This window comes from Dromiciops gliroides, chromosome 1 (genome assembly GCF_019393635.1).
Source record: "Dromiciops gliroides isolate mDroGli1 chromosome 1, mDroGli1.pri, whole genome shotgun sequence".
NCBI classification, from domain to species: Eukaryota; Metazoa; Chordata; class Mammalia; order Microbiotheria; family Microbiotheriidae; genus Dromiciops; species Dromiciops gliroides.
Window position 1 is genome coordinate 707,136,620 of NC_057861.1, and position 27,957 is coordinate 707,164,576.

The 27,957-nt window shown below is 44.6% G+C and overlaps 1 protein-coding gene across 3 annotated transcripts; it reads right to left on the reverse strand.

The window, feature by feature from the left end:
• Window positions 1-9: 9 nt before the first annotated feature.
• On the reverse strand, window positions 10-27,598 carry MKRN2 (makorin ring finger protein 2). Of its 3 annotated transcripts, XM_043979135.1 has the most exons (8): window positions 27,439-27,598; window positions 11,358-11,486; window positions 8,671-8,855; window positions 7,433-7,737; window positions 6,412-6,626; window positions 4,466-4,576; window positions 2,305-2,449; window positions 10-1,999 (listed from the first exon to the last, which is right to left on the reverse strand). In XM_043979135.1, the coding sequence occupies exons 1-8, from the start codon at window positions 27,462-27,464 to the stop codon at window positions 1,856-1,858; spliced, it is 1,260 nt and encodes a 419-aa protein (XP_043835070.1). In that variant the 5' UTR covers window positions 27,465-27,598; the 3' UTR covers window positions 10-1,855. The 3 variants fall into 3 exon arrangements, with proteins under 3 accessions (XP_043835070.1, XP_043835071.1, XP_043835072.1); XM_043979136.1 differs by lacking the exons at window positions 11,358-11,486; window positions 27,439-27,598 and adding an exon at window positions 9,700-9,812; XM_043979137.1 differs by lacking the exons at window positions 8,671-8,855; window positions 27,439-27,598 and having other exon boundaries at window positions 11,358-11,481.
• Between the last annotated feature and the right edge of the window lie 359 nt (window positions 27,599-27,957).

Below are 27,957 nucleotides of genomic sequence, written 5' to 3' on the forward strand. Positions count from 1 at the left end.
ACAGCAGTATGGTCTAGTGAGTAGAAAGCTGAACTTAAGTGTCTGAGTGGGTCTGTATCTTAACTCTTTCTATCTGTGTGACCTTGGACAGTAGTCCTCAGTTTGCTTATATAGAAGATGAAGATGACTCGACTAGATGCCATCTAAGGTTCCTACCAGCTTTAGGTCTGTATTTACTACTGTTGGTGATGCCAAATCCTGAGGAAACTTAGAGAAAGAGCTTTCAGATCCTTAATAATTCCGTCCCTTCAATGTTCAACAATGTTACTCTGATTCACAGGTTTAAAAAATATCCTGGTGTATAGAAAATGAATATAGCCAGCCAAAGTGTACGCGTGGGGAAAGCCTATTTAATGGAAATAATAAAAAACTAATAAATTAACATTTTAAAACCAGCAGGCAGTTTCACCTGGTAGGAACTCTTTAGTGCAAATGTTTCCTGAACTGCCTTTAAATATTGCACTTTGGACTCTTTTAGATGTACTTAAGAGCAGATGATCTGAGTGACAGGCAGTGTTAACGTTGGCTTTAGAAGAATACCTTAGAGTTCCACCTTCTGGGAACCTCTTTTTCCTCAGCAGTATAAATGAGAGACTATTCCTATCAAAATTATCAAATACTTATACTGCTGACCTCAAGGATTGGGTAAAAAACTTGAGAAGTGGGGATTTGTTACTATGAAGAACATTTATGGCTTTAGTAACTAACCAGCCTTTCTAATTCTCTGATTCAGTATGGATTTAAATAGTGCAATGTTAGCAGAATTTAACTTGGATAGACCTCCTTCTTTAGCTAGGGAGCTCAATGCCTTCTAAGCTTTTCATCTCACAAAAGAAGGCAAGGTATGGCCTGCCTTTTGACTTTTACTCCCCTTTACGACACATGTTGCCCCTTTACAACACATCTTTGTTTCCAAAATGGAATCCATGTGGCCATTTGTAGTCAAAACTCTAGCACCATGAAAGGAGGGAGACTAGCTGACTCTCTAATCTGATTAGAGTGAGATTCAAATAGATATTACTCTCCAAATAAGCTCAGACGGACTGACCATACCTAAGAAATCAAAACAGCTTTAATAGGCAAACTCAAATTAAGCTTTTACACTGCAGGTATATTTTATTTTCTATGACACATGTGCCTGAAAAGATGTAAAATCAGATTTTTGAAATTGAAATAATTTAAAATGCCTGGGAGAAGAGAGATGGCACAAGAGGGAGGGAAGCAAAGAATCTGCCTCATTGTATACTTTGTAAATTTGGGTTTTGCTTATGGGGGTACATCATGTGTACTAACCCACGAAGAGCAAAAAGGATGCAGAAAGCCAAAAAGGCATGTTTTGTTGCGAGTCACTCTTCTATCAAAGTGGATGCCCCCTTGTGTTTTTCCCCACCAGGCAGGGAGCATGTGTCATTCTATCAGTGTGGGTGCCCTCCTCTGCCTCACAAGCCCTCTATGACTTAGTAGATAATCTTCAAAGGATGCTCTCCAACCTTAGCTAGTCTGGTCTTCAGCTGACAGCCAAAAAGAGGCTTAACGTAACTGAAGAATTAGTTAACCATGAAAATGGAGATTACATATACTTCTGTTAATTTTTTATTTTATATCCTTCAATGTTTCCATTGCTGTAATAATGGAGACTGGATCAGACAAAGGTTTAACACACCCTCACTTAATCCAAGTGACACATCAACTACTGTTGCAGCAAATGTAAAACTCTGCAGCACACCCTCTCTAAATACGCAGGCCTGGTCCGGCAGAGAGCCTAGGGTATGGTGTGGTATGGTATGCTATGGTATGGTATGGTATGGTATGGTATGGCAAGGGGGTGGGCTGGGGAGGGGGCTTCAGTTCACTCTCAAGGATTCGAGGCAGACTCTTCCACTCCTGAAAGGTGCATGAAAAGGTCACCGAGTTCGGTTACATCATCTTCCTCAGTAGCTGGGATGTGCCGGCTTTCTCTGTCCTCAATAAAATCCCAAAGCCGGACAGAATTGAAGAACTGCAAAACACATAGCCAAGGAGCCAAACCATTCCAGCTCTTGTCAGTGAAATAACCATGAAATGTAGCCCCTAATAACTCACTAAAAGAGCTATTCAAGCCTAGCTTTTAAAGAACAAAGAAAACAAGAAACATTCTCCAAAAGAACAACTTTTCTGTTGACTCAGGCCGATCTCTTTGGATGCTGGCTTCCCAGATGGGTCCAGATCCACAGAGATCCTAATGGACAGGTCAAGGTAAATTTGAAAAGTCCCTCAGGAAGGGAGAATATGCCACTTGCCACCCTCTCTCCACTCCTTACTCACCCTTACGGTGCCTTCTGAACTGAGCTGTTTGCGAGGCTTCTCAGGTTCAGCTCTTGTCCCATCTGGGTAGGCATGGAGATAAAGGCATTTTCCTCCAAAGGGGCAGGTCCCCTTGCCCTGCTCAAAGTATTTACAGGCCTTTTTCCTTGAGAGGAGAAAGAAAGTAAAAAAGGGATTATTATTCTCTGGCCTGGTCTATGTCTAGGAAGGAAGGAAGGTAGGAAAGAGATGATTTGGCCTTTAGGGCTAAGGCTCTCGTCTACGGTTCAAAGGCAGTGGCCAGACTGACCCATCAACTTGTCCAATAAACTCAGTTGACCAAAGTTCTGGACAGATTTCAGGGGCTTGATTAAGTTGGGTGGGGGGAAAAGTTACCTATTTTCACTGGCCTCTAAAACAGAAATTTATCTTTCTTTCAATTGTGAATTAAATTAAAATTGTGAAATAAAACACCGTTCTCATTATAGACAGCCTCAGGGACCTGTGACATGAAAATGGTTCAGAACCCCCTGCTGGCTACAACTCTTCTTTCTCTACCCAACAAGCCTGAGAGTCAACTTAGAGTTGATGTGATATCCTCATGCTAAAAGCCCTACATGGGGCAGCTTCCATCCCTGACACCAGGACAGGGGGACAAAAGGTCTGGCCACTGGATCCAGGGTAAGCTCCTTAGTTCTTCCTGGACCAGCAGGGCCTAAGAGATAATCGGCACAGGAAGAGTTTACATGCGAGTGCTAAGTAACTTCTGACTCAATTGGAAGATTTTATTTCTCTTTCACAGAATCATTCTTAGGGCTAAGAAGAGACACTACACTGTCTAGCTCAGAGGTTTGGTCAGACACAGGGCAGCTACAGACTGAAGTGTGACTAAACTACATTCAATACAACTGCAGCAGCTTCGGGGATCTGGTTTCCACTTAAATTTGACCTCAGTGACCCAGATGATGTTGTCGAACCTGGGGCCCAGTGAGGAGCAAGAACTTGTTTCGGGTCACTTATTGAGTCATCAGGAGAAATGGATCTAGAATCCACAACATGATGCTGCCTCTGGGCCTGTGAGTTCCACATGTGAGGCATGGGGGTATAGCAGCAGAAGGTATTTTGATAAGAGAACCCCAGTGGATTATCCCATTCACAAAACTTTGAAGTTAGTCTGTTTTCAATGCTGCCAAATTAGGAAAAGTCAAATATTAGGAAATCCAACAGGTCCCTTCTCAGCATACAGGTGTGCAAAAACATATACACTCTTGTACAAAGAAAAGGGGAAAATCATATCAGATTCCTTGCTTTTTGCCCATCTACTTCACCTTCCTCTGGAAATCATAACCCATTCTCAAATATTACAGAAACTGAGACCAGTAAGGGCTAGAGAGTTATAAATCCAATGGGCCAGGAGAGAAGAAACCAATAACCACTGTGGATGTTGTTTATATGTACACTTTTGCTGAAGCCCAATTCTAGATTCTGACATCAATTGGATTTAAGGCTCAAAGGGACAAGATGGTGGGTGTATGTAAAGATTAGGCCTCAAAGGACAGAACCACAATGTGTATAGAAGTGCTTGCCATTAGAGAAAGAGACCCCAGGTAATTTGGAGTCTAGTCTAGGCTGCCATTATACTCATGCTTCTTGAGCTCCCTTAACATTCTCCTATCAAAGATCTCTTTCTTCCTGTCAAGGACAGAATCCGGAGCAGGAGCCACGTAGACTCTGACCCAGTGTGCCCTGTTGTCCTTAAGATCCCAGAGGTACCAATAATGTATGTAGTGAGCAGAGGTAATTAAAAGTCAATACAATATTCATCAAATTAATCATTCACTTATAGGTTAAACAGAAAAAGAGAAAAAGCTTGTGAGAAATCTTCAAGAAATGAAAAAGCTAGAGAGATGAGTGATGTCATGAAGCAATGGAAACTAGCCAAGGTAACCCCATGTCAACTCTTCCTGGAAGGAATCTCCCAGTAGGCAAGCTCCTCCTTGAACGGGATATGGACATCTCAGAGGCAAGGGTCCTCTGGGGGAGTGCCCAAAGGCTGCAGCAGAATGGGTCAAATGGGCCGAGTCTGCCTGGGCCTGGGTTCAGAGCCCTTCATTTTGGAAAGCTTTCATAATATGTCATGCAGTGTCAACCAAGAAGCAGCCCCCCTTCATTCATCACTTACCCCATTCCTTGCTTAAATGCTTCAATCAGTTCATTTTTCTTATTCTGGTCTTCAACCCAGTACACACTTGGAATTACAAATTCAGATATTACCCGGCATTCTGGACAGGACCTGTAATAAGTATCAAGAAAGTCAGGATAAATAGATACACAGCCCCACGTGGTAACCGGATTGCTACTTGGGGTTACTTTACCCACTCCAAGCAGCCAAACCAGAATATATGACTGCAACAAGAACAGGGAAAAGCGCTTGATAAGACTGTTACGACAGCATGAATTCAATCATAGGACCTCAATTCAAAATTTGCTCTCCTGGGTACGTGGCACTTTGCCAGGACATACAAGTGAACAAGATGTGTTCACCTGCCCTCCAGGTATATACGTTCACAAGCCAGCAGGGGAGGCATGATACCAAAGCATACTACAAACAAATTCCAAGGCAAAGCCCCTTATCAAAAGCATCTCCCTTTATTGCCTCCATCAGTGCCTAGACCCCAAGAACAGACAAAATCTCTTAAGTCCAAAGTCTTGCTTCCTGAAAAATGGCTGCTGAGCTTCTGCTTGAACACCTCTAAGTGACAAGGAACTTCCTCTGTCTCATGAGACAGCCCATTCTCTCCCCCCACCCCCCACCCCAGTCGAGGGCTCCCTTCCAGGGAGAGCTACAACCTGCTTCCATGCTAGCCCCTGTTCACAGGGATCAGAAGATTGGAGTTGGAAGGGCCCTTTCAAACACCCTAAATCTCACTCCTCCTTTTACAGATGAGGAGAGCTGCTGGATAGGGGACAGCTAGGTGGCGCAGTAGATAAAGCCCTGGCCCTGGATTCAGGAGGACCTGAGTTCAAACACTTGACACTTACTAGCTGTGTGACCCTGGGCGCTAAGTCACTTAACCCTCATTACCCCACCCAAAAAAAAAAAAAAAAAGCTGCTGGAGCTACCTCCTCTCCTGCATGACAGCCCTTCAGTTACATCTATCCTCTAATTATCTTTGGAGTAAAACACCCTTACTTCCTTCCACAATCCACCCCTAAAGGCTTTAGGAGGCTTCCTGTAGTCTATTCCAAATGCAGATATTCCTTAGAAAGGAAGTCTTATTCCTCACAGCAATCCTATGAGGCAAGTAAGGAAGTAGTACATAAGAGCTGTTATCTCCCTTTGATGTCAGAGATAGTAAATGACCTGCTGAGTCACAGAAGCTATTCTAGTGTCAGAGCCACTTCTGAATCTGGCTAGGGATCCTGTCTCTAAGGTCTGTCCTCTTTCCAGTACACCAAACTGCCTGCCTTTTCACTTGTTCTTTCAACTATCTGAGAAAAAAGCATGGAATACAGGATAGGGTAGGGAGAGAAAAAAATAATTGAAAAAGGAATTAAGCACAACCCTAAAAATAAAACATTTGGGGGCAAGAACCCCCAAAATAAGTATTCTTATTTATAAATTGTGTATAGTTGTAACTATACCTAAGTTTGCTCATCTGTGCGTGGGGATGGACAATAGCACCAATTCCCAGGGTTGTTCTGAGGCTCCAATGAGATAATAACTGTAAAGCACTTAGCACAGTGCCTGGCACTATATAAATGTTAGCTGTTGTTATTCTATTAACTATTGTGCTGTCATATTTTCTATAACACTTACACAAAAAATAGATGAACAGCTGGTACTTATCTAGAGTTGTAAGGTTTATAAAGTGCTTTATAAATATTCTTTTATCCTCACAACAAGCTTGTCTTGTAGGCCGTATCCCTACTTTACAGAAGAGGAAACTAAGGCAGAAAGACTAAGTGGCTTGTCCAGGGGCCCAAAGCTAGTAATGGTGTGAGGCAGGATCTGAGCTCATGTCCCCCTGACTGACTCCAGGCCTGCTGAGCCCCCACAAGTCTTCAGAGGGGGTGGAGGCAGGCAGGCAGGACCTGCTTGGGGGGCATGGGGAGGGCAATACTTACTTGATGATGGGATTCTCAAACTGCTTGGCGCACCTCCACTGTCGGATGCAGGACAGACAGTATGTGTGGTTGCAGTTGGAGAGGATCCCAAACCTCCTCTCCGAGGCTGACGGTTTCTCATAGACCACCTCCATGCAGATGCTACATACTTTCTCCTGACTTGCCTGGAAAGCAAAGGCTTTCTCCATGTCGTGTTCAAAGGTTGCCATGCAGAGCTGTGTTGCCAACAAGAGAAGAAATCGGTCTTTAGACTCCTCTGCATTAAGGAAAGGGAAGGACATCATCAACTGGGCCCACCCACCCCAGGCTCCAGGGCTGAACCTCAGCAGGGAGCCCCACAGGGTCACCTGCCTAAGCAGCTGCTGACCAGAGAACAGAGCTCTGCTCACTAGTCGCTCTGGCCACAGTCTTTCTGTTTGTTGGCAGAAGAGCAGCAGAATCATGATGGGCTGCAGAGCCCATGATCAGGCTCAGACCAGCGGCAGCCCAGGGCTCTCCTCCGTGCTCAGCTCTCCCTCCACCCAAGCCTCAGAGCCTCCCCCAAGGACAGGCAGATAGAAAGCCCTTGCACTGTCCCAACTACATTCCTTCCACTCTCCATCCATTATCTGTCCATGGATTGGCAGTGGCCCCCTGGGCCCTGCCCGGCTGCCACCCAGGCTAGGTCTGAAGGGCGGCTTTGCACGGCCTGCAGACAAGGAAGTAAAACTTGATTTTTAAAAGATCGCCATCACTTTGCACAAATCCTAGAGCTTCCATTTAATTTCTAGGCAAAGGCTCACATCCCTACTCTCCTGTTCCACACACACAGGCATCACTGCTTGCTGCGGTATCTCACCCAGGCAGTGGGGAACGTCAACAACTTCACCTTACTTTATGCAGCCTGAAATGCTGTGTCTCTGTCTCTCTGTCTCTCTCTCTCTCTCTCTCACACACACACACACACACACACACACACACACACGCACGCACGCACACGCACGCACACGCACACACAGAGCACAGGGGACTTCTGCTTTACCTTCTCGTGTGTCTTTCTTTGCTCTGAGTCAAAAGGATGCAGGACTTGCAGCCTACAGATCTCACAAACATCCCCATGGAGATAGACACAAGCATCACCAAAGTGGCACTCGCCGGCGGCTGCATAGGGGCACAGCTGCTGTGCGTGACTGTCAGAGCTCCCAGCTTCCAGATCATCCAGGCCACTCCGGATGGCTTCTAAGTAGGAGTGAGGCTTCATCTCCACGCTATCGTTTGAGTCACTGCAACCTCCCAGGTCACTCACGGCACAGGGCTTGGTCTTTTCTTCAGTTAAGCCACACAGATCTTAACACACAAAAACACACCAAGGCATATGCATATAAAAAGAGCAGAAAACAGCCCCTGAATCTGAAGGAAGCCCTTAGGAGCCCATTCCCAGAAGGCAACGTCACTGCTGAGCTAAAGTGCAAGAATCCCCTATTTAATCAACCTTCACTTCTGCTGCCCCACCATACATGCACTCTGGTGCCCCTGTCCAAGGCAGAACACTGCGATGGAAAAACCACTGGTCTGACCCAGTGTAGCATTTTATGTCCTACTGTCCATCTCCTAGAGAAAGTGTGTTCCCTTTTATTCTGTTCCAGGAACCCCTTCAACCTAAATGCCACCCATTAAAAATACTTCATACAATTCCTTTTCCCAAACTGTGCAATAGTTTGGATCTCAAACTATGCAATAGAGACTACCTGCTAATAGCCCCCAAACATGTGACTGTACATGCCAACCATGAAGTTTCATAGAAAAATTAAACAAGGACAGTGTATCTGTTAAGAGTGACAAGATGAAATGTCATATTTATCCTAAGTACTTAGCACTGAAACCCACATATGACTACTCACCAAAGGAGAAAGCAGCTGACAGTCAAGTGACATGACAATTGTTCTAAGGTCACGATTTTATTTTATGGAGATGATAAAATCAGAGGGAGGCAATTCAAGCTAAAGCTGTGCTACTGGGCTTGAGACAGAATGCCAGGCAGGAATGACTTACTGACCAGTCAGCTACACTGCCCTGGTCATACCGGTTTTTCTATCTAGGAAAGCTAGGAGACACAGAGGAGAATTCGGTCCCTGGGCAGAACACAGTTCCTCAGTCTCTTCCGTAAAAGATGCACACTTCGGAACAAGCAGGCGTGCAGAAAACCAATTACAAAGGGGGGGTGGTGCAGAGAGGGGAGGAAAGGAGAGTGCAAGGACAGACGCCGGTGCTGCCACTCACTCCGGTCTCTAAGCACCAGCGTTCTCTTCTCGCGCTTGCCAGGTTCCTGTGAGCTGCTTTTCATTATAGACGCAGTCACATCAGGATGAGGCTGTGGACTGTGGAAAATCGGTGAAGGCAGGCTGTGGGGCACGGCCCCTGCTGCGCCACTGCTGGCTGTCGCTGCTGGCCTCATGTGGTCATATCTGAAACAGCCAACAGAGAGGGACACTGACGTCTGCATTCTACCACTCTCCATCACGCACCGAAGTGGCCTGGCCAGAGGCTTTTCTGGATGTTTGTTCTGTATGCCACCAGTGAGGGCCAAAGGCTCAAGTGTGTCTAGGGGATGGGGTGGTGACTGACACTTGTCACTTGCTTCTGGTGCCTCTGAAAGAGAGTCCATTCTTACAGTTCCCTCATTTGTACAATGATATGGTTGGACCAGAGGACCTGGAAAGTCGAACGTGATGGGAATCAAGGTAAAAACATCAGTGGTGGGGCAGCTAGGTGGGGCAGTGGATAGAGCACTGGCCCTGGATTCAGAAGGACCTGAGTTCAAATCCAGCCTCAGACATTTGACACTTACGAGCTGTGTGACCCTGGGCAAGTCACTCAACCCCAATTGCTGCACCAAAAAACAAAAACAAACAAACCAAAAAAACCCATCAGGACACAGAAAAAAGACCCGCTCCCATCCAGGGCCTCAATAGAACCTGCAGATATTGAGCTACAAATGAAACACTTAAAGAGGTAAAAAAAAAAAAAGCCAAAATAACCCTCTCCTCAACTAGGACAGAGTCTCTTCAAAAGCGGCCATGGCTCCAGGTGTGCTAGGAGGCTATTCACTCGTTCACTTTCAGTCACACAATCCTAATGTCTGTGAGTGCTGGGGTAGAGTGCTGAGAGAGCAGAGTACTGGTACTAGTAGTGGCTGTTGCCAGTCAAACACCAGCTTCCCATATGACTGTCAGATATCCTCTCTCCAGACTCCCTGATTGATAAGGGGATGGGGAGGTGATAACGCGTACACACACACTGCCTCCCTACCTCACAGGGCTTTATGAGTGCAGAGCTTTCTTTGTAAATCTCCAAGTCCTACAGAGGGAGTCATTTAGAGAACAACAGCTCAGGATCCAGGAGACTGGAGTTTAAATCTGGCCTCTGATTTCTGCTGCCTAAAATCTTAGGGCCTCAGTTTCCTCATCTGTACAAAAATGAGGAAGTTAGATGAGATCGTCTCTAAGCCCTTTCCAGTCCTAAGTCTCTGATCCTATGGTGAAGAGCTAGCATGGGAACAATTAGCACCCATCCAGCCCAACCCCAACACACAGGACTCTTACCCACCTCTGAGAGACTGTACAGGGTATTACCACTCACCTCCTGTCCCCTTCACCAGGTATTCACTCCCTCATTCCTCCCCCCTTAGCCTCATAGAATTCCTCTTTAAAAAAAGGGGGGGGGCAGCTAGGTGGCACAGTGGATAAAGCACCGGCCCTAGATTCAGGAGGACCTGAGTTCAAATCCAGCCTCAGACACTTTACACACTTACTAGCTGTGTGACCCTGGGCAAGTCACTTAACCCCAATTGCCTCACCAAAAAAAAAAAAAAAAAAAGGCAGACCAAATACCCCAAAGCTTTTCCTGAGCCCCCACCGAATGCTGTGTCTTCCTTTGAACTACTTTGTATTTATTACCTGTATGTATTCATATATACACCCTCATGACCTCCTTAGACAGAATGGAAGGCTCCTTAAGAATAGGGACTGTTGTAGTACCTGGAACCCAGTGGGTGCTTAATAAATGTTTGTTAATTGATTGAAGACATAAATGCCCCGGGGCTCTCACCAGGAGAGCAATCCCAGCCACTCAGCACTAACTCATAAGCTGTCTATGTCATATAATGGAAAAAAAAAGGTCTGGCCTGAAGTTGAGTTCTGATACAGGTCCAGGGCTGTGTGGATCCTGACTAGGTCACCCCTCTCCCTCCCTCCCTCCCTCTCTCTCTCCTCCCCCCCTTCTCTCGGATATTTATAAATATAAAATAATACACACATAAAACCAATTTGGAAAGAGAGGTGCATTTTAAACTTAGAAATAAAGAAGAGATGTAGAGAGTACATAGATTCCAGGTTTGCTAAGTGAACAGTCACCTTAATTTTTAAAAAACACAAAATCTGTAAGCCAATTTGAAGATGACTCTCCATGATTTAAAAAAATATTTCTTGTAAACTCAATCTGATGATCACTGCACAGTTTGAATAGTTATTAAAAACAATAGCACTCACTATTAAAGTTTTTATACCCTGGGAAATCCCAACACTATTATGCAGTTTCTTTTTCCAGGAATCTATATATGCTAGGAAGCTTCAAGATTATAATCCCCAAATAATGGTTAATATTTGGTCTGGAAAATAACAATTCCAGTTGGTTCAGATGTTTTGAGAAAGGGTTTTTCAACAAGATGGCTGTGATCAGCCACACCCTCTTTAGGGGTTGAGAAGGAGGGGAGTTCTGCTTCAAAGGCAGAAAGCTGCTGGCAACTTGCTCGGGAGAACCCCCCATCCATTACCTCTACCGCCCCAACTCAGATCCACTATGAGGGTTCAAGTGATTGTAGCTCCTTTCTCCTTTTCTGGGCACTTTCATACTTAAAGGCTTTATGAGCCCCAGTCCCAGAGGTGCTGGGTATATCAGGATGCTCTTGCCTGCAACGAGATCCATAGGCACAGCAGCCTTTCTGGTAGAACTTGCAGATTGTAGATGGTTTGCTTGTCGATAAGTCATGTGAAAACAAGCACTGGCTCCCTTCACGACACACACCATGCATGAAATACCTTCAGAGAAAAAAAAGAACCAAGGAGCATCGATTAGAGGCAGAGCCCATATCACCTCACCACCTTCAGAAACTCTTGTAAAATGCCAGCAGTCACAAAGTCACGAAGACCTGTATTCATGTCTAGCCTCTGACATTTACTAACTAGGTAGCTATGGGCAAGTCACTTCATTCTCCAAAACTCATTTTCTTCATCTGTAAAAATGGGGCTAATAAGAACTGTGGTGTCCCTATCTCACAGGGGTGTTATACACCCCAAGTGATATAAGTAAGGTGTTCTAAAAACCTTAAAAGGCTGTAAAAGTATCATCTATTATTGGTTGAATCCAATCATTGTTTTCCAGTCATTTCAGTCAGGTTCAACCCTTTGTAATTCCATTTGGGTTTTTCTTAGCAAACGTACTGGAGCAGATTGCCATTTCCTTCTCCAGCTCATTTGACAGATTAGGAAACTGAGGCAAATAGGGTGAAGTGACTTGCTCAGGGTCACACAGCTAGTGTCTCAGGCTGGATTTGAACTTTGGTCTTTCTGACTCCAAGCTCTATCTACTGCGCAACTTTCCAGTCATAATAAAAATTACTTTAAAGAAATCCTTTCATCACACAAAGTCATCTCTTAAGAATCCAGACTTATGGGGACAGCTGGGTGGCACAGTGGATAAAGCACTGGCCCTAGATTCAGGAGGACCTGAATTCAAATCCAGCCTCAGACGTTTGACACTTACTAGATGTGTGACCCTGGGCAAGTCACTTAACCCTCATTACCCTGCAAAAAAAATTTAAAAATAAAGAATCCAGACTTATATTTACCAATTTAAAAGAGATAAATCCATACTCATAACATAAAGACATCACACATGTAGTGAATCATACATGTAACTGATGAAATCAGTGAGTCAACCTTTCCCATGGCTCTTTATAAAACAAGACAAAACAACCCAAACCATGTCTATTATACCTTCCCACTAGAAAGGTCCTCTCCACTCTGCTCTGGCTTCTTAGCACCCCCCCCCCTCCCAGCCCTTTCCCTCTAAGATCACTATATCTTGTGCCACCTGAGGAGTTTCCTGCTGTCTCCCCACTTAGCAGGTTAAGTGCCCTGAGATCGAGTTCTTGTCCTCTGCAGTTAGCACAATGCCTACCATATAACAAGGAATGTGATAAATGCTTGTTGACCGTTGACTTATCAGCACAGTAATCTGTCTCTGAACCTGTAGCACTCATTCAGCAACTGTCGGGACTGTCTTTGTAAAAAGATGCTATGGGGCAACTAGATGGCACAGTGGATAGAGCACTGGCCCTGGATTCAGGAGGACCTGGATTCAAATGTGGCCTCAGATACTTGACACTTGACACTAGCTGTGTGACTCTGGGCAAGTCACTTAACCCCAATTGCCTCACAAAAAAAAAAAAAAAAAAAAAGGAATTATATGAACAAACTTCTCCTCTGGAGAAGGAACACTCCTTATTAACTTGCTGAAGCTCAGGGTTGTCTCTTGGACTCCCCCACACCTCACACCTTTCAGCATAGGACCTTCCCTGTTCCTAGGTACTCCACAAGCACTTGTTAGATGACTGAATGGGAGAATGTAACATTCACTAAAAGAAAAAGATTTGGTGACAGGTCTGGGAGGAGGAAATGGCTGCTGGTATGACATTAAAAAAACTTAGGGACTTGAGTCTAGAACCAAAAAAGGCTGAAAGCCAAGCCTCTACAATAATGTTCACGGGAGACTGGAACCAACCCCCATCAATCTTCTCATCTTACAATGGCCCAATGCCAAACCCCACCTCCTTCCTCCCCAAAGTCCTTCTGACTAGAGATCACCCCCAGAAGTTTTGTCTCACACTCTTTTCTGTCAGTATATTACAAACTTTGGCCACATTCCAATCTACCAAATCAAAAGGTCACCCCCTCTGGAAACCAAAAAGCTTAGAACCCTAGAGACAAAGAACTTCTTTAAACAGAAGGAAAGAGAGGGACACCTGACTACCTGCCCTGCCAAGAGAAATACTGGCTAAGAATAGCAATAAATCAAAAAAGACGTAAGGACCTTTTACCCATGGATTACACAAGGAATGGAGTATAGCCCAAAACTTCTGAGAATAAGAAGTTAGGAAAAGACAACCATAAAAGGTATTTTAGCACCAGATAAATGCTGGAATAAGTGGGTAGTCTCTCAAGGTAACTTCTTTGAAGGGGACAATACTAAAGTCTAATGATGAATTTTGATGAATGAAGTCAGTTTTGCAACTTTTTTTTGGGGGGGGGGTGAGGCAATTGGGGTTAAGTGACTTGCCCAGGATCACACAGCTAGTAAAGTGTCAAGTGTCTGAGGTCACATTTGAACTCAGGTCCTCCTGACTCCAGGGCTGGTGCTCTATCCCACTGTGCCACCTAGCCGCCCCAGTTTTGTAACTTTTAATAATTTAGTCAAAACAAACATTACCTACTGAATGCAAGTACTGTGCAGGCATATGAAAACAACAGTCTTCTAAAACAACTTCCATTGTACTCAGAATTTAACAGGCACCTAAATAAGTATGATATAAGACAAAATAAGGAGACAGAGAATGCACCAATAGCTCAGGGAAGGAGGGAGCCATGGCAGTTAACACCTGTACTAACCCTTGAAAGAACCCAAGGAGTCTAAGAGAGAAGTAAGAAATGCATACTGGGCGGGAGGGACAGTGGCCCCAGATGCACAAAGGCCAGAGCCAGAATGCCCAGTTTAGAAAAAGAGCAGAATACACAGTGTTCCAAGAAACCCCGTATAATGTATAAAGGAGAATAGTCTGAAATGAGGAAAGTAACGCAGGTGGGAGGGAGATGATGGACAGCTCTAAATGCCAAATGCCTTTTCAGTTTTATCCAAGAGCTGCTGAAGGTGTCTGAAAAGGAGAGAACTCAAAATATCTCAAGATATACACACCCTTATAATATACACACACATCTGATATACACACGTGTATTTACATATATAAATGTATCTATATCTATGCGTAATTTTTTTTGTAATAAAAATTTTTATTTATAGTTTGGGGTTCCAATTTTTATCCCTCTTTCCCTCCCTTCCTTCACTCCCTGAGGCGGCAAGCAATCAGATATGGGTTATACATGATGACAGCTAATTTAAAACATAACATATTATACTTAGTATGAAAAGTGACTCTGAAGAAATTTTCCTAGAAGTGCCAGGTACAATCTGGGGTAAACTGAGGCCATAAATGTCTTAACCTAACTAGTTCTAGGAAGATTTTAGTTTGGCCTAGACTGTGCTTCTCAATCTTTGAGTATGAGAACCTCTTTTTAACATCAAAAGATGTGGCCAGCTCTCACAAGCAGTGTTCAGAAGATGGATTCATTTATTTATAAATTCACAGACCATTTGCAAATGACACAGATTGGAAACCACTGGTCTAGAGCAGGGGTCAACAAACTTTCTGTAAAGGGTCAGACAGTAGATATTTTAGACTCTGCAGATGGAGAGGCAAAATTGCCAAGAACAAGTTTCTACAAATTTTGAATTGATGAAATTCAAAATACAATAATGTTAACTGAGCATATTTTTTTGTAAAATAAGTCTACTAATGAGAAGAACTGAATTCTTTTTGAGGCAATAATACATCACTTAATCAGGGTTCAAAGTTTTGTTCCCTACCATTAAAAATCAATTGCAGGGACAGCTAGGTGGCGCAGTGGATAGAGCACCGGCCCTGGAGTCAGGAGGACCTGAGTTCAAATCCGACCTCAGACACTTAACACTTACTAGCTGTGTGACCCTGGTCAAGTCACTTAACCCCAACTGCCTCACTAAAAAAAAAATCAATTGCAAATGTTCATCTATTAACAATGATCTGTAAAGAGATTTTGTGTTTCATCTTCGAAAATGTCTCTTTTCACACAAATAAGGTTCTACCAAATACTACTTTCAGTGAGCATATGATTTTAATTGATTGAAAAGGCTAATAGTCTTAAGACAAATTTCTCTCCACCTGTTGCAATGAAATATGATTTAATTAACTCAACATCAGCTTTCTTTACTTGACTTACAAATGAACCACTTGGACACTTACTTTGGTTGCAACTTTATTCCTTTTAAAAAACTTTTTGTCAAGAAATTTAACTATGACACTATTTTAAATTTTTCAGCTTTTCTGTTGTTGGTTTCCTGTGAGTCTGTTGATGTTGCTGTATGTTGTATTCTTTTAGCATAGTTACAGTGTTGCTGCAGAAGCAACGCAATGCTTGACCATATAATCCAATAACAAAATAACCCACACTCCACTGTGTCTTAAAAACATGACAGGCAATTCATTTTTCTCTTTTCTTGTTCGGACACAACGGGCGTGCACTGACAATAAAAAATAAAATGCTCACTTAAGTTTGTAGTGGCTGAGCAGCAGTGCAGGGTAGTGATCATACCACAGCCCGTCTCTGATGCAGTTACTCACATCTGTGGTTGTAGTGCAAAAGGAGACACAGATAATGGGTAATTGAACTCAGACAGTACAGTAAAGTGAACACAGCTATCTTTTTGAAAAGTAGATTTCTTGCAGAATTCTTTACATAAAATTTATGTCCCAGCAAGAACTATCGGTCATCATACCAGAGGAGGGCCTGTGACTCCACATTTGGAGAATCACCTCACAGAGATAATTCATTCAAGACACAAGAAGGCCAAGGTCGCCAAAACTGAGAGCATATATAGAAACGGGGGAAGGAGTCAAGGGGGGCGGAGTGGCAAGAAAACCCAAAGTTAAACAACGGCAAAGCAGACAGAACAAAAGTGTAAAAGGATTTTGCATACAGAGGAGTTGTGGGAGTGAGGCAGGGAGGGAGCTGAGTAGCCTGAAAATTTTTCAGAAAAATCAGAGCGTCCAAGTCATGAGGAGGAGACAGTGAACACAAAGGAGAAGGTGAAAGGTCTGAGGAGAATGGAGGTCTTTGGGGAATGTGAGAGGGAAGAAATAAATGATGACTGTTCCTGTTTAAAGCACACATCTGTTTCAGACCTAGTCTGGGTTACCCAGGGTATCAGACTCCTCAGTGTAGACCCTCCCTGCTGCAGTCACAGATGTTACTCCATTAGCTTCTGCTACCCCCTCGTCCCAGACTGACCTCCCAAGTGCCTCCTGAGCCTCAGACAGAGTTCTGTCCCCACAAAGGTCTTTCATCCATTGTTTAAAATGCCTGAATCATTCACATAGTGACTTCCTCTGTTGTCACTGCTGTCTATTTCACAAACCTAACCACCCTCCCCTCCCCCTAAAGTATACTTACCAATAGCAAAATAAGGTTTACCTCTTAAAACTTGTAAACTTAGGGGCACCTAGGTGGTGCAGTAGATAAAGCACTGGCCCTGGATTCAGGAGGGCCCGAGTTCAACTCTGACCTCAGACACTTGATACTTACTAGCTGTGTGACCCTGGACAAGTCACTTAACCCTCACTGCCCCGCAAAACAAAACAAACAAAACAAAACCTTGTAAACTTAAACTGATTACTTCTCCCTACTGTCCTGCATCTGTACTGCACAGACTGTATTGCATCCTGGGGTCTTCAGAGATGTGGACTGATTTAATTCCTAGACCCACCATCCCTAGTGTGAACTATCCAAGTATTGGTCTTCCTCAGTCTTCCTTAGCCCCACCACCTAATGGATGAAGCAAGCCTGGGAATGCAGCTCAGACTGTGGAGGGTTGTGGGGTCCCAATAGAGAATTTTGCTGTATTTTTCAGTCCACAAGATAGTTTAGATGGGGAAATGTTGCTCTAGAAGGTTATTATAGAATTTCATACACCTTCAGAGCTGAGAAATCTAGTCTTAGCCCTTCACTTTACAGATGAGGAAACTGAGGGCCAGAATTGGAAGTGCCTGGTGTCCTGATTCCTAGGCCCAGTGGTCATTCCTCTGCACTGTATAAGCTCCCTCAACCAAAATGAGGCCTGCAAGAGTTAGGTGAAGTGTCTAATTTACCTTGGATTTTCTTCTAGTCTCCAGAAAGCAACAATGTATTTTTCTCTGAAAACCAGCCCTTTCTCTCTTCAGTTGTCAAGAAAAACATACAAAGCAAGATATCAGGAAAGGAAGACAATGGGAATCCCCACATCTTCATGAGAGGGGAACATGGGGCAATGTGACAATATACAATGGCCCGTGTGCTTTTAAAGAACCAAATCTCTAAGACCTCATAGAGCCCCTTCCTTTGTTTTCCCTTTTCTTCATGTAGTATCATGTAAAAAATGGCACAGAAATGTGAGCAACCTGTTCTATAACACATTTCCCCATGACTATTAAAATCCATGAATCATGGAGAAATGACAGAATTTCCAAGAAGGGGGAGGTATCAGGGGCCACATGGTCCCAATGTCCCCCACCATCCTAGCCAATAGGAGGTCAGCCAGCTTCTGCTGATGTGAAAGCATGCTGCTTCCTGAGGCAGGCCTCTCCACTTTGGGAGAGTCACAATGGTTATAGTTTTTCTTCATGTTAAGGCTAAATTGCCCACTTTTCAACTTCTACTCACCCATCCTCCTGGTTCTGCCCTCAGAGGCCAAGCTGAACAAGCTAATCCTTTCTCAAGAAGACAGCCCCCTTCAAACCCTGGGAAATAGTAATCATTTTCCCCACAGACAGACACCAAGTCTTCTTTTCAGGCTAAATATCTCTGTTTTGTTCAACAGATCCTCGTGGGAGGATCATAAGATCCAGGACCACCTTGGCTGCTTTTCTCAGGACACTTTCCAGAGAATAACTGTTCTTCCTAAAATGTGATGTGCAGACCTCAATGCAATACTGCAAATGGAGGGCAAGACTGATTCCCTCCTTCCCTTCCTCATCCTCGACACCGGGCCTCTCTGTAACACAGACTCCTCTCACACAACTTCATACCCACACTGAGCTTGCCCAGTTCACACCCACAGCCAGATCTCCTAATTCCTATCTAGCTGTACCTCTGTTCATATTATAAAAAATTTTTAAATCATATTTACAAATATCCCTATTAAATTTCATCTTACTAGAAATGATGAGCAGGAGGAGTTCAGAGAAACCTGGAGGGTCTTACGTGAGCTGATGATGAGTGAGATGAGCAGAACCAGAAGAACATTGTACACAGTATCATCAACATTGAGTGTTGACCTACTGTGATGGACTATATTCTTCTCACCAATGCAATGGTACAGAAGAATTCCAGGGAACTCATGATAGAAGAGGATCTCCAAATCCAAGAAAAAAAAAAAAAGAACTGTGGAGTATAGATGCTGATTGAACCATACTATTTCTTTTGTTTTGGGTGCTGTTGTTTTGTGGTTTTTTTTGAGGTTTTGCATCACTGCTCTGATTTTTTCTCTTGTAACAGGATTAATGCAGAAATAGGATTAATATTATGTGTATATATATATATATGTGTGTGTATATATATGTATAGAGATATATAGATATAACCTATATCAGATTGCCTGCTGTCTAGGGGAGGGGGGAGGGAGGGAGAAAAATCTGAAATTGTAAAGCTTGTATAAACGAAAGTTGAGAACTATCTTTACATGTAACGGAAAAATAAAATACCTTATATGAAAGGAAAAAAAAAAAATTCATCTTACTAGATATAACCCAACATTTTAGCCAGCCTGAGTCTTTACAAATTCTAATTCTTGTCATGTGGAAGAGGATTTGAGTTCAAATGTCACCTCAGACACTAACTGTGTGACCCTGAGCAAGTCTTTTAATCCCAATTGCCTTAAAAAAAAACAACAACCCCCAAACCCAAAAAACCCGAGACCATCTCTAGTCATCCAGTCTTGCCAGCGGACCCAGATGGCTCTGCAGAAGACAGTGAGGCCAGTGACCTTGCACAGCCCTCCCTCACTTAAATCCAATTCAGTGCAAGTCATGACACCACCCTGATGTCGCCGACAAACAACATCATTTGTAAATTTGATAAGCAAGTTTATGTCTTTATCCTTTACTGCTAAAAAGATAAAACGGCATGTGGCCAGGCCACGTAAAGATCCCTGTAGCACCCCAATAGGGACCTATTACTAAGTGGACATTGAACCAATAATTTAACTTGGGTTTGGCCACTTAATCACAGGTCCAAGTCCACCTAAAATATACCATGAAGATCTAACCCATAACTCTCCATCATCTTGTCCACAATGACAACTGGGAGGTTCTGGCTAATGATGTGATAAAATCCACATAAACTCCATCTCCAGTATTACCATGAACTACTAGTCAAAAAAAGAAATGAGGTTAGCTTGGCATGACCTACTGTTGAAAGTATGCCGGCTCTTTGGGACCACTGCCCTCCTTGTCTAGATATTCACCTACCAATTCTATAGTAGAAAAAGCACTGATTGGATAAAGCACTGGCCCTGGATTTAGGGGGACCTGAGTTCAAGTCCGGCCTCAAACATTTGACACTTACTAGATGTGTGACCCTGGGCAAGTCATTTAACCCTCATTGCTGGGGGGGCGTGGAGAAAAAGCACTGACTTAGAATCAGAAAGACCTGGGTTCAAATCCTGTTTCATACCCTTACTAGCTGTGCAGCTCTTGGCAAGGTGGTTAACCTCTGAGCCTCAATTTCCTCATCTGTAAAATGAGGTTAAGAGCACCTCCCCCCTTAGAAGGGTAGGGCTCAGATGACATAGCATATGTCAAGTGTTTTGTAAACCATAAAATACTACATAAAGGTCAGCTTTGATTTTTATTTGACATCTCAGAATTTTGCTATGAATCAAAGTCAAGCTCATAGGCTCCACTCTCTTCCCTTTAAAAAAAAATCAGGGCCCTAACCTAGCCCTGGAGTACCCTCCTCTGGCTCTCCACTAGATGGCCAACCATGTCTCAGTAATCACATCAGCACCCAGGGCATGGGATATGCCCAAGCCTGGAGAGTTGAACTCCTCAAAGGCAGCTCTCTTAGTCTCTCCTTGTTTGTCTTGGCTATCAACTCCCTTTCTAGACAATTTTGCTAAGTCCTTTCCAGCCCAAATATTATTCTCCTTGGCAGAAAAAACGGAAGCAAAGTATGATGAGCTGCACAGCTTCAAGGTCTCTCAGATCTCTCCTCTGATCCTCTTCTTTCCCCAGTAATCATTTCAACAGATGAATGCTGCCCCCACTCCACCTGCCTGCTCTTGGCTTCCCTCACTCATGCTGAGCCTTATTATTCCTGATTTTCTCAGAGCAACATGCCGTGTTTCTGCAGTCGCTGCCTCTCTTACCTGCCTGGCAGGAACATGTCTGTACTGCATCCACATTGGTGTCTTTAGATAATTCTTGCCCTTCCTCTTCACTGGATCTGTTTCTTTCAGTGTCTTCAGAATTTCATTCTTCCCATCCCTACTGGGTAGACTTCAGCTGTGTACTTTTTGTTCACAAGATTCAACCCATCCTTTGAAAGATGCTCTCCCAACAAGACCCAAAGTTCCAATTCAGACTATGCAGCTTTCCTTTCCTCATCTCAAATTCTAAGATGGAGTGATGCTGTAGAAGGGTGTATTCACTACTTCTCCAGGCCCTCACAGATCATCTAGCACAGTACTTGCAGGGTGAAACATCACCTCGACCAGGGTGAGTTTGAATTCAATCCCATTCACATGGGATCCTTGGAATAAAGTCCTTTAGTCACATACCTCCCTTCCCGATAGTTTCCTTTCAGCTGCAACAAGAAGTCTTGACCAACTTGAAGTCATGGCCATTGTCTCCCTAGGGTCAAGTCATTTCTAGGGCCACTGGAGCCATGTAGCACAGCTGCTACTATTGAGGGGCATCTAGAGACCCCTTATCCATCCATCTCTGTGGCTCTCTTCAGACCTGCAGATGCTTTACACCTGATAATTAAATTTGCCCATAACTACCACTGTATATCATACATACCACTATGCTAGGCTCAGGATCTGTTTCCTGAACTTCTCTCACCTGTGTCCTTTTTATGACCAGGTCTGCTGACAACATTATTTCTATCATGATGTCCCTCATAACAGTATCTTAACCCAAATGCTAGCCTCTGCCCTGCTTTCCTCACTCTTAAATTCCAGCATTTCTTCACAAATATACCTTAGCATGCTCCCTCTTTCCACTTCCACATCATATTCTGTTCCTTTTGAATAAGTTAAATCATTCCAGGGCTATACTTCAGTCACGGATTCTCTGTACCCAAGTTTTACTGATACCTATGAGGTCATATTTGTTTCTTTGCATTAGGATCTCTTTACCTTGTTTATTGTACATGAAAACAAGCTGAATTTTATCTAGTCTCTTTTTCTCTCTTAATGTTTGTTAAAGTTACCACTTGGTAAATCCAGAGAAAATGGTCAGTGAAAGATGCAAAGCTAAATTCTGTTAAACAGATCAAACCAAACCTACCAACAAAAAGGAGAGTTTACTAAGTGGGAAAATGGTTCAACAATTTTCAGTGCCAGGACATCCCTCTCAATGGCCAGAGGCAGCCCAATCGGGTCACCAGCCTATCAACGAAAGTCAGCACAGCGTTGTGAAGACTAGAACGAAACGTCAGAAAGACCTGGGTTGAGCTCCAGCTCCACCATTTACTAGCTTGGACAAATCACTTCATTTCTCTGATTGTCAGTTCCACACTTCATCTGTAAAATGGGAATAATTCTGGCCTTGTTTAACCCATGGCTGCTGAAAGATCAGCTGAGATGCCAGGACAGATGAAAAGCTGGAAGGCATCTCAGAGACCAGCCCATTCAACTCATTTTACAGAAAAAGAAACTGAGGCCCAGGTCACAGAGACAGTAAAGTGGCAGTTGTTCAGTTCTTCTGTCACGTCCAACTTTTGGTGACTATTAATATTGTGGGAAGCAATAATAGATTATTATTTAAAATAATAAGAGTATTTTCTAGCACATTAGTCTCATTAGGAAGCTCCAAGAACTTTCTCCAGCTTAAAGTCTTAGGAATTGCCTCCGGCACTGTTGCCTGGGCTTGCCTAAGGTTAAATAACCAAAGGAGTGGAGGGTACGCTCTCTATCCTCTCTCTCTACCACCTGATTTAGATTAAAAAGAAAACAACATTTTGGGATTCCTAACAAGTAGCTAACTGATACCCAAAATAGATTAACAGGAAGCTGGTAAGAAAGAACTTCAGTTTTCCTGAGCACAAGAAATTATGCCACAGATGGCTGGGCTGGGGGTTCCCCTTCTAGGCCTCCCTTTAGGGCTGTTGGGTCCCTTGCCTGTGAATGCAGAGTCTAAGAGCAGCTCTAGACTCTAGCTCCATAAGCAAGCTAACAATGCCGACAATGAAATGAAATTCCTTTTATTTCTCACTCCAAGCCCCCAAAGTCTACAACTCAGAATGAACAGACTCATATGATCGATCTTTTAACTCAGTAAGATGAGGAGCTCTATAAACCAAATCTCTTCTGGCTTTCTGCAGTGCTTGGGTTAATTCTGAATCCCCATTAACTCCCTTACACTAAGTTATTGATACAACATAAACCTTCTCTAGACATTTTGTAGCACTGAGTTTAGTTTCTATTCCTCTAAATGGATGATCCAGAGGCAGCTAGGTGTCACAATGGATAAAGCACCGGCCCTGGATTCAGGAGGACCTGAGTTCAAATTCGGCCTTAGACACTTGACACTTACTAGATGTGTGACCTTGGGCAAGTCATTTAACCCTTATTGCCCCGCAAAAAAACAAAAACACATCAAAGATCTTACTTTCAAACAGTGGCCATCTTCTCAATTTCTTCTCTCTATACTCTCTGGGTGACCTCATCAGTCCTCTTGGGTTCAACTATTAGCAAAGATCAGAGATCATCTCTCTAGTTGGCTCCAACTTCCTATCATAAATTGCCCACAGAGATATTTTAGACTCAACATTTCCGAAGAACTTATCTGTACTCCATGCTGCCCCCCAAAACTGCCTGGCACTGTTTATTTCCCTCTATCTACTGAGGATCCCACCATCCACCTACAGTCACCCTAGTTCACATCCTTTCCCCTCTCCAATTCTCCCTCTGGACCATCTCCTGCACTGGCCCACTGGCCCTCACTCCCCAGTTACAAGTCTACTCTTCCCAGTGATGGACCTCTCACTATGAATACTGCTTCACCAGGACTATTCCGATAACCTCTGATCTCTCCCCTCCAGCCGGCTACCACACAGTATTTCTAGAACGCAGGCTTTTTCTTCCTAGGCCTGTCTCCAGCCTGCCTTTCCAGGCTTACTGCATATTCCTCTCCCCTTCACTTACCTGATGTTTCAGTCAGGAAGGCCCATTTACTGATCCCTATAGACCCTCTCCATGCCTTTAGACTCCATGTACTCCATGCTTGCAATACACTCCCCTGAAGACTCACCCCTGCTTTCCTCAAGGCTCAGGTGAGGGTCACCTCCTACAAGAGTTGACCTCATCCAGGAGGCTAGTGCTTTCCCCCAGAAATGACTTTATCTTTATTTTTCCTGAACTTATCTGTGTTTATGGTTTTCCCTCCAGCAGAAAGCCAGCTCCTTGGGGACAGAAATTTGTTTTTCTTCTTTTTATCCCCAGGGACTGGGCTCCAGCAATTGTTTAACAAGTGTTTGTTGCATGAAAATAGATGAAAGTGTCTGTCCCAGACACAGGTGTGTGTAACCCAAAGTTGGGTCACTTTATTATCACTTCCGTCTTTAGTTTCCACATTTGGAAATAGGAATAACCCTAATTACAGTTATCTATGCAAGTATGAGCAATTTTTATCCCTAATTCTCTTCCCCTTTCAATTCAACAGACATTTATTAAGTGCCTCCTTAAGTTCACGTAGAGGGTGGTTTAATCAAAAGTCTTGGAATTGGGAAGACCTAGCCCCAGTCTTGCCTTCCACACACACTAATTGTGTCACCACAGCTGTGAATAAACTCTCAGCATCTTAAGGAGAGAAAGTATAGGCATGCTTGTTCTCATGTGGAATTTGTGATCTAATACAGGGATATGACACACAAATACATACATACAAGAAATTGTGGAAGATACGTGGCACCGCAAGACAGGAAGATCTGAGTTCAAATGCAGCCTCAGACACTTTCTAGCTGGATGACACTGGGCAAGTCTCTTCATGAGTCTAGCTCAGTGTTATCATCTGTAAAATGGAGATGACAGCACCTCTCTCTGGGGGTGCTTTGCAATTCTTAAATTGCTATATAAATCATAGCTATGATAATAATTGTTACTACTAGCAGTACTTGTGCAGGAGCAGCTAGGTGGTGCAAGGGACAGAGCACCAGGCCTAGAGTCAGGAAGATGTGAGTGCAAATGGAGCCTCAGACACTAGTTGTGTGACCCTGGGCAAGTCACTTCACCCTCTTTGCCTCAGTTTCCTCATCTGCAAAATGAGCTGGAGAAGGAAATGGCAAACCACTGCAGTATCTCTGCCAAGAAAACCTCAAACAACAAAGAGTCGAACATGACTAAACAATAACAATTACTTTCGGTCCATGATAGGATAGGTTATTTCCCACTTGGGAATCAGGACTCCCGTAGAATACTGATTTACAAGTTGAAAGCAACTTCAGCAACCATTTAGTACCACGCATATTTGAACAAGATTCCTTCTAGCACATATCTGACAAGGAGTGATCCAGTGTTTGCCCATAGACCTCCACTGCAGGTAAGCTCTGGTCACTAAGGTAGCCGTTCCCCTTCTTTGCAATATCCCCAATGCTTCTAATTCTGCCCTCCCTCACCAAGCACAACAAGTCTAATTCTTCTTTCAGGGAAGAGACTGTAGGGGTCCTTCGGCCAAACATCCCCATCATTCCTTTATATACCCCTCCTGACAGTTCTTCATGGAGGAGGTATTTGAGCTGAACTCTGAAGGACTAACTAAACTGGAGGGAAGGGAGGAGGAGGATTCAAGTTGTGATTAGGTCACCCAAAGGTCAACAGGGAGGGAAGCAAATGGTTGGTGTGAGTCTGCTTCAATATTTTTACTGATGAGAAGATGAACAGGAGAACAGTGAAGCACAAAAGAATGAAGAGAGAGATGTTCTAACTAAAAAGAGCAGTGGGCTGGTCATGGAGGGAAGGGGAAAGAACACCTACTATGTGCCAGGCACTGGGCTGTGTGCTTTTTACAAATGTTCTATCATTTGAGGAAGAGCAAAGGATGACCACCGAGTTGGGCAGCCAACATGCTCCACAAGTCTCCATGTCAACTGGGATACAGCAAAGTCTTAGAGGCAAGCTGGGCAGACCCTAAGGAAGACATGTAAGAAAACAGCGGGGCAAGCCAAGCTTCTCATCCAGTGAAAATGCATGACCAAAAAAAAAAAAAAGAAAATGCATGACAATAGTTACACCTGGTCTACTCCAATCATTGAGATTACAGGTCAATCAAAATAATGGCATTTACAGCAAAGAGACTTATTGCAAATGAATTCCCACTCCCATAACAGATTAAGAAAGCTTCCCAGAGTTCTCAAGATTTTACTTGTTTTTTCTTTTTCTTTCTTTTTTTTGGTGAGGCAATTGGGGATAAGTGACTTGCCCAGGGTCACACAGCCAGTAAAGAGTCAAATGTCTGAGGCCTAATTTGACCTCATGTCCTCCTGAATCTAGGGCCGGTGCTTTATCCACTGCACCACCTAGCTGCCCCGATTTTACTTGTTTTTTGAAAGGAAGTGAACTTATTTCTAAAGGGTTATTCAAGTTAACAACATTACCTATCAGAACTGATTTTCTGAACAAGATCTGAATCCATATTCTGAATCCAGAATAACACAGAAATAACACAGGACTGCAGAAGAAACTTGGGTCAAAGTGGAAATTGTGTCATTGGAGGCGCCAGGGACCCCTAAGAAGGGCCGGATATGGGACCCTAGAGCTTGGGCAGAAATCATAGAGAGGAAAGGAAAAGTCATCTAGAAACACAGGAAGGACTGTCAGGTGAACTAGGGATGACTGTGAGCCTGCTTTTGCTTATGTCTCAGAAGGTAGATGGCCTGACATCAGGAAAATCGATCTTCCTACAGAAGTTGTCCAAAAGTTGAACAAATGTGCTAGGTGGGTAGGCACTGAATTCACCATAGCCCGGGGAGCTTCACATTGAGAACGGATGACCACTGGGTGGGGCGCTGAGTTGACCTACGAGGGGGAGGCAGCTTGTTGAGTGGAAAGAAGGCTGGATTTGGGGTCAAGACCACCTGGTGGTTCTACACTCCTTACCGGCTGCTGCATCCCTCTGGACAAGTCAGTCACCTGTCTGAGTTTCAGTTTCCTCATCTGGAAGAGGGGGGCTTATTTAATAACGCCCACTTCACAAAGTTGGGGCTAATAATGCCACCTACCTCACAAAGTTGCGGGGAGGATCCAGTGAGATAACATAGGTAAAACGGTCTGAAGAAAGCCGTTGGACTAGAAGGATGACCTCAGACCCCCCCTGAAGCTCTCATTTTATAATCACGATAAAAATGAGCGCTGAAATAGCGCTGGCCAGAAGTGACCTCAGGGACCTGAAAGCAGGCTCCCAACTTTGAGACCCGGTGATTTCGGGGAAGGGGAGAGGGGCTAGCGCCAACTTTACAAACATAACAACACTTAGCACTTTAGAGCGCTAGTCAGGTGTTGTCTCACGTGATCCCAGAACAGGACTTCAAAAGGAGGAGGGGGGCTCCAAACTTTGGGACGCTGTCGTTTCGGGGACCGGGGGGAGGGATGGCTGTACCGGCGGCTCCCCAGGTCGGCATGACCTCAGCTGCCCCATGACCTGCGGAATGGTTAGAGCGGCGCTCGCGCAGCCTACCCCGCACACAGAGCACGGGCTTCCACTACTCCGCGAGCACTTGGGAAGCGCCCGCCTCCTCCGAGGCAGGGAAACGCAGAGGCGGCGGACCCGGCTGAGGGTCGGGCAGCACTTGGGGATCCGTTGCGGGAGAAGAGGCGGGCCCCCCTCCCCCTGCCCTTCCCCACAGTTCCCCCACCTCCAGAACTTACCGGCACGTGACCTGCTTGGTGCTCATGATGGAGGGTGAACGAGTGACTGAAGGACGGACGGCTGGATGGAGAGGCGGCCGCTCGCGCACCCCCGCAGCCGCTGCCGCCGCCGCCGCCTCCGCTCCCGAGCTCTTGGCCTCTTCCGCCCGGGGCGCCGCTGCTCTGGCCCGTCCCTCCGCCCCGCCCCGCGGAGCCGTTGCGTCACCGGGCCCTCAGCTCCGCTCCGCCCTGCCCCGCCCCGCCCTCTCGGGCCTCACCTTTGAAGCGCCGGCCGGAAACTCCGCAGTCGTCACAATTGGTTCCGCCTCCCGGACAGAGGACCGCCCCTGGGGCGCCGCGCGTGCGCACATCCCGGATCTTCCATGTGCGCCCAGGCTCGCCTTGTCTTATCCTCCCGGTCCTCTTTTGTTGCATCTACCTCGTCTCGGCCCCTACTCCTCGATCCCAGCTGCCCACAGCTCTGCCCCTGTCCAATCCCAGCCCCTACCTCTGCTGTCCCGTCTCCCCTTCCTCAGTCCC